This window comes from Zingiber officinale, chromosome 11A, assembly GCF_018446385.1.
Source record: "Zingiber officinale cultivar Zhangliang chromosome 11A, Zo_v1.1, whole genome shotgun sequence".
NCBI lineage: Eukaryota > Viridiplantae > Streptophyta > Magnoliopsida > Zingiberales > Zingiberaceae > Zingiber > Zingiber officinale.
In genome coordinates this window covers 96,425,613-96,433,101 of record NC_056006.1, presented here as the reverse complement: position 1 = coordinate 96,433,101, position 7,489 = coordinate 96,425,613, and the positions used below count along the sequence as shown (strand labels likewise).

General features: G+C 38.8%; 1 protein-coding gene across 1 annotated transcript; it reads left to right on the top strand.

Annotated features, from left to right (window-relative positions):
* The first annotated feature begins 1,472 nt into the window (after nucleotides 1–1,472).
* On the top strand, nucleotides 1,473–5,054 carry LOC122032402. The gene is made up of 5 exons (XM_042591692.1): nucleotides 1,473–1,753; nucleotides 3,053–3,619; nucleotides 4,063–4,369; nucleotides 4,456–4,533; nucleotides 4,897–5,054. Exons 1-5 carry the CDS (start codon nucleotides 1,716–1,718, stop codon nucleotides 4,951–4,953), a joined length of 1,047 nt encoding a protein of 348 aa, XP_042447626.1. The 5' UTR covers nucleotides 1,473–1,715; the 3' UTR covers nucleotides 4,954–5,054.
* Nucleotides 5,055–7,489: the final 2,435 nt, after the last annotated feature.

The window sequence follows — 7,489 nt, the reverse complement described above, 5'->3', positions numbered from 1 at the left end:
GAACTTCGTCACCAAATATCCGGTCAATCCTTTGACCCACTTGGACTTTTCTCCTCATATCAAGTGTCCGATTAACCTTGACTCACTTGGACTTACTGTCTCGTGTCAAGTGTCCTGTCCTCCATGATCCACTTGGACTTCCAAATACTAGGTGTCCAGTCAACCTTGACCCATCTGGATTTCTATCGTTTAGCTTCACTTACCAAGACTTTTTACTTGGCTTCATTCACCAGGATTTTCAACACCTAGTTTCACTCACTAGGATTTTCACATAACTTCACTTACCAGGATTTCCCAACTGTCTGGCTTCACTCACCAGGATTTTCCAACACCTAGCTTCACTTACTAGGATTTTACATCTGCCCTGCTTCACTCATCGGGGCTTTCTACGCCAAGTATTCAATCAACACTAATCCACTTAGATTTTCATCTTCTATCAACTTTTCTGTTGGACTTATCCTTATCTAACCTTCAGTTAGGACTTCCTAGTCAAATATCTCATCAACTTTGATCTATTTGATTCTTCTTCGTACCAAATTGATCAACCCTTGATTAGAGAAGAATTATACTAATAATCTTCTCAAATAGATAATTACACCTATAATCTTTATACATTATCAAAAATTAAAATCTAAATATTAAGACTCAAATTTGATCCGGAAAAATTATACCAATACTAATAATATGTTAAGTTTACCAATACTAATAATATGTTAAGTTTACGGGGGGTCATCGTTATCTTTTAAAATTAAGTTAGTTGAATATTTACTATCACCTAAAAAATCAAAGGTTAAAATTATATTAAGATATTAATCAATATACATTTTGACTATTATTGCTGTTTTAAATGATATTATTTTGGATTTTAGTATGAAGTAAATTTATATAGTTTGGCCTTAAATAGTTGTGACGATTAACTTTCTATGCTAAGAATAATCAAAATATTAACTTATATTTTTTAAATAAAAATAAATGAAAAATACAATTGAATAAATGGGTTGATAGTGAGACATTTAATCTGACATAAACTATTTTTTTATCTATTTTATAAATAGGGGAAAAAAGAATACTATAAAAGGACATTTTATTTAAAAATAGTATCATTAAAAAAATGTTGCATATTACAAATTGAAAACTACAATTTTCCCGTATAAATCGATGATTTCGCGGTTTGTGCGCATCTTAAAGCATTAATACCTTCCGCGCCCCTGCATCATGAAAAGAAGATACATTGGACGGCCGATTCGTTCGTCCGCATAGATTTGCTTTATGTGTACGGCAGTAAATTGCGGTCCCGGGAAATGACCAAATGCTTCCCCCGCACTGTAACCGGCGTCGCATCCTTCGCTTGTGTTTTTTGCATTTTGGCCTATTGTTATTTTTCAATTTACAAATCGACGCTCGTCGCCGCGAGCCGAGTAGGGGTATTTTGGTAACATCAAATTCGACGGAACTACTATAGTCCATTGTTAACCCGTTCCGCCTTCTCGTCTCGCCTGTTGGCTGTTGCTTCTCCTCTCTCTCTCGTTCCTGTCTCCTCTACCTCCAAACTGATACCCGGGCGCTGTCTATCTCTGCCTAAATCTGATTGCTTTGGCTTCCTTCAATTCGTGCGCCTGGAGAACGAAATAGTGAAGAAATCGCGGCTCTTGTCGAGAAAAGTCTGTAATCTACACGATCTGCTGTACGAATTGAACTGCAAAGAATGGGGGAAAATGGGTCATGAAATCCTTCTTCCGCCTAACAAGATGAGGTTGCCTAGATCTTTCACGAATCTGTTTGCTTTTGATGGATTCCAATTGATGCTTTTTGCGCTTGTTTTCAAGAGACCCTGTGGCCAGAGATCGGTTTTTGTTCTCTCCTGTCTTTTGTTTTGAAAAGATCGTGTTTTGAAGAGGATGCAGCCGCTGAGTGGTTCTGTAGATGGTACTTGTTTTCTTCTTCTATTTCGCAATGACCTTTGTTGGTCATCAGGATAGTAGGTTGCGATGATTTAGGCAAGCTTTCCCCGTTCTCGAAAACTACGACTCGATTATGGAGCTTTTTCTCGGTTGAGCAACAGAAGCTTTGATTTTAGATGATGTCTTCATTGGCGACTTGATTTTTCTTGTTCGAGGAATACGTCTTTTGTTCTATCCGTGTTTTTGGTCTTTTTTTCCTTGAGAAGGAGCAGGATTTCCCCATCCTGCTGTGGTTTTCAAATCGACTTCCCGAGGTTCCAAATCCTGGTTTTCATGGTTTGATAGCCAAATCGGCTAGTTCTCATTTTGAAGATATCCAGATCAGAGGTTTTTTTTTTGTTTCTATCATTCATAATATTTCCAGTGAGGAAATGGCGATCACATCTTCTGCGTTTCTAAGGCGAGAGATACTGTAGTGAATGCAAAGTGCCGCGCCGGCGCCCTCCCACGCCACTCCGCCCTTCCACCTTCATTGAAGAAGCATCCGCCTGTTTCGTTGTCGCCTACTTTTCGTTTGGACCTCTTTCTATCTCCAATTGAACGATCAATCATCTTTTGTCGATCAATGGCCTAATCATCTAGGCGGTGGTTTTTTGTGAACGCGTTGTTGCTTCTCGCTTGTTGATTTCAGGCCTGCCTTGTTTTTCTTGTCTATCATTCTCAGATTTTAGAGTTAATTTTGGCTAAAATAAAGGCACAGAGTTCCTTGAGGTAGCTACCGGCTGTTTTTCTTCTTTTCTATAGTTCTTAGATAGCTGCTTTGGATCCATCCAATTCCTTCTCCGTTTTGTCCCAAAAGTAGTGTTTTTATTTTATTTTTTGATCTTTGATTTCCACTCTATTTCCTGCGATTGTTACTCACTGCGGATCGACGATCCTTGTTGTCCCAAATGGATGCATAGTAAGATTCAAGTCCTTTTACGGTTTATTGTCGCATTAATTTGAGCTAAAATCTCTTCGTGTTCTTGTTCTTCGTCATCCATTTCACATTTTTTTCTTCGGCTGAAAATTTTAGAATTTTACCTTTCTTGGACTCGAGTCATCTCTTGGATGTTGAAGATTTTAATTTATCCGTGTGTTGCAATCGCCAGATTCCAGAGATTAAACAGCCCAGATGTCGTCGTCCTCAGCAATGGTAGGAAGACCGGTCTGAGAGCTTCGAAGGAATACGACGCCGAGGACAACAACGGATTCCCTAACTGCTCGCCGTTGGAACCAAAACCATTGACGGTGAAATCCAACGCCGGATCGGACTATCGGTCCCCGAGTCGCGACCCTCCCTTCTTCAACGTTTCCTCCTCGGAGGCGGCGCACTCCTTCGCCATACCTTCCTCCTCCCGCACTTCCGCACTCCGAACGCAGGCAAAGGATCACGTCCACCACCAGATCAATGGGCCAAGCCACGGCGACGTCCTCTTCCAATGGGGGCACCGGAAGCGGTCCCGCGGGGTGAGGGCCGAAGCCCGGGCGTCGCCGGTCGCAGCACCGGCGGTAACGGAAGGGAACGACTCACCGGCTCACTCGAGGCAGGTGGTCAAGCTCCCGCGGAAGTCCTCGGAGGCCCCGGCCGCTGCCTTGCCTCCCCCCTGCGGCCCGTACGCTACCAGAACGAGGCTATGCTTGCCCGGCCGCGAATCGAGGGCATCCGTCGGCAACAGGTAACAAGTTTCTTCCTTTGTTCCTCGTATCGCTTCTCAGCAACTGGTTCATCCGAATTTATTTATTTATTTTCAATTTCCCCATCTTTTCTTTGGATGAGAAGATGAATAGACGAAGGATCTTCGATCCGTGGTCATTTCCATCATGCTTCCTGGGAAGATCTACTCGTCAGGCAGTAGTTGAATAGATTTACAATTAATTCTCGTTTTTTTCCTAAAAATTGCTCTTTTTTTTGTTTTTGATGCTGTAATTGTGTTTATTTTTCTCCTGTTTGGTTGATATATATATATATATATATATATATATATATATATATATATATATATATATAAAGCCCTTGGACTACTTTATTTTTGGTAGAATAGAGAGGTCCATCTCAGTATCTTTGTTTGTCTCCGAGTCTCACCCACTGACGTCTCACCTCCACCCTCGCCATGATCAGGATCGTCGAAGATAGATCGGAAGGCCGAGCACGACCCGAGAAGCGATCCCCGGCGGAGAAGGCCCTCAGATCGCCGCCCAACGCCAGCGTCAGCGACGCTGCAGATCCGGACCAAAAGCAGCCACCGCCATCGGATCCGAACCCAAGCATGGCGAAGGAAAGAATCAATCTGGATCATTTCGAGTGGCCGAGGATCCAACTCTGCCTCTCGAGGAAGGAGAAAGAGGACGATTTCCTGGCCATGAAGGGCACCAAGCTCCCCCAGCGCCCCAAGAAGAGGGCCAAGAACATCGATAGAACCTTGCAGGTATAATAAATAAATAAATAAATAAATGTTTTTTTTGTCTCAAAATTTGATTTTTGTCTCTTTTTTTTTCGGTGGTTGGAAATCAGTATTGCTTCCCAGGGATGTGGCTTTCGGATTTGACGAGGGGGAGGTACGAAGTAAGGGAAAAGAAATGCGCGAAGAAGGTATGTATGATTCTGATGGTTTCTTCTTCTTCTTCTTTCTTCTCTGTTTTACTTCGCCTGAATTTTGACCTTTTCTAGCCTTTACTGATGCATAATAAATGATTTTAATTGGCAGTAGCTTTTATTTCGTTTCCTTATTATTAATTTTCAGTATGGGTATGACTTTGTTGGCCCCTTCACGTGACGCCACGTATGTGCGGCGTGGCTCCCTCTCTTACGCTTTTGTTGTTTGCCTTTTTCCTCGATGAGGATCTCGATGCTTTCATTTATATCTATTCATTAATGTTTTAATAAGAATAACTATTATTATTATTATTATTATTATTATTAATATTAATATCTTGCTTGCTATTGATCGTGCAGAAGCAGAAGCGAAGGGGATTGAAGGGAATGGAGAGTCTGGACAGTGATTCCGAGTGAAGTCATTTTCCCTTTTTTTAAAATTGTTTTTTCCTTGTTTCTTTCTTTTATAAAAGAATTAATTGAAGATGCTGTGTGTTAATGAATTTTTGTTGCCTGAATCTTCAATGACCCAACCATTCAATTGAGTTCATAACCAAAAAGGGTTAGGGCCCAGTTTACTTGCAGAGATAGAGCGCCCTCCTGTTTCAGTCTGGTCCACGTTCTCCAACTCGTTTCGGCATCCAACTCGAACGCCAACAAAGAAATTGAAGCGCGGCAATTAAACAATAAAATGAAAGATTTGAAGCTTGTTGTGAGATTATAGCTTGCTAAACAATGTACTTAGCTGTATATGAGCCGAGTTTTGGTAAATTTTACGATGTTCAAGTTGTTTTTGTTAGATTATATGATTTTATTAGAATTATTTGTTTATCATTTTTAAGGTAATTTAATTTTTTATCTTTTCAATTTAGGGATTAGATTTTTCTTATAAATTTTTTTTAGTACAACTGTACAGTTTGGATTCGGTTTCTTTTATTTACGTAATACTTGATTTTATTTGGTGTTAGGTTATTTATGAGCATAATTTGTTCTATCATCATGAGTGGTCGCACAGAAGATTTACTTTAATCGAGCAGTGTTTGATTAGATGGAAAAAATTATTCGTATTGGGTATATATTTTAGGTATGCGAGTTCAACCAACGAACATCAATGTTGATGATTATATAAAGTCGTTGGATGTTTGGGAGATCGATAATGCGAAGATTATTACTTGGATCAATAATTCTATTTCACATTTTATTGGTGCTTAGTTGGCCAAGTACGAGGCAACCAAAAAGGTTTGGGATCATCTGACAAGATTATACACGCAATCTAATTTTATCAAACAATATTAATTGGAAGCAGATATCCGTGCACTTCGACAGTAAAATATAGGCATCTAAGAATTTTATTCTACTATATCAGAACTATGAGAACAGTTAGCACTCATAAAATTCTCAAAATTACGAGCATTCCGGGCTTATGTCACTCATAGAGAAGAACATCTGGTCCAATTCTTGATGGCTTGTCGTATTGACTTTGAAGGATTGTGTGAAATAATTTTACATCGTAGTCCTCTCCCTTCTGTTGATTCAGTAATACATGAATTGCTAGCTGAGAAGATTCGTTTTAAGTCTCAGGTTGATAAGAGGACTATATTGCACCATCTACGCCATTTATTTTTGTAGCACCATAGCGATCTATGTCGTATAATCAAAATAGGTTGACTTCGAAGGTTTCTAGTGATGCGTGTGCTTATTACAAAGAAAAAAGATATTAAAAGTCTCAGTGTCCGTTATTATTTAACAAAGGTAAACTATCGCAACAACAAAAACGACCACCGCAACAGCAATATTAGCAACCACGACCTCAACAACCACCATTGCTACATCAGAATGTTTCATGGAAATCTGATAATCAATCACAACAATTGCTAAATGGACTATCTCAGTCTAGTAATACAGTGGCTGCCTCCTCTTTAAATTCACATATACTTGAGCAGTTTTAACAATTCCTTGCTTCACAGCCCTCTGCTATGTTTGCTTCTTCTCATATAGGTTTATCATCCTCTAGGACATCAGGTATATCTTCCTTTTTGTGGATCTTAGATTCTGGAGCCTCTAATCATATGTCCCCTAACTTGTCATCTTTTATCTCCTTATCTTCTGATTCATCTTTATCAATTATAACGCCTGATGGTACTTCGATGTCATTATTAAGTGTTGGTTCTGTTGTTACAACTTGCTTATCTTTTCTTGATGTTTATTATATTCCTAGTCTTACACTTAATCTTGTTTCTGTTAATCAATTGTCTGAGTATGGATTCAATTTCTTTTTTTTTTTCATCCAATTGTTATGTGCAAGACTTGTGATCCCATAAGGTGATTGGGATAGGTTGTAGAAAAGAAGGCCTCTATGTCTTGGATAAGTTTCAAGTACCAAATATTACAGCTTCTAGTGTCAATTTGTTATCTTTTCGATTGAGTCATTCTTCTTCTGATTTTACTAGATTATGTTTCAGCATCTCGTTTACAATTTTAGCTTCGTCCAGAGTATTAGGAACTTTAAAAAGTCATGATATTTCAAATTGTAATGGTTGTAAACTAGTAAAATTTTCTACATTACCTTTCAATAAAAGTCTATCTTTTTCTCCTAATCCTTTTGATCATGTTTCTTTTGATGTGTAGGGGTCTTCTTCTGTTACTACAAAGGGGGATCTAGATATTATGTTTCTTTTATTAATGATTGTACTTATTGTACTTGGGTTTATCTTATGAAACACAAATCTGATTATCTTACCATCTTCAATGTCTTTAAAGCTCTTGTCAAAACTCAACATTCGATGGTTATCAAGTATTTTCATTGTGATTTGAGGGGTGAATACACTTCCAATAGTTTTTCTTATTTACTTACATCAAAATGTACTATACATCAAACCTCATGTCCAGAAATACGTGAACAGAATGGGGTTGCAGAGAGAAAGCATAGATATCTTGTTGAGACAACTCGTTT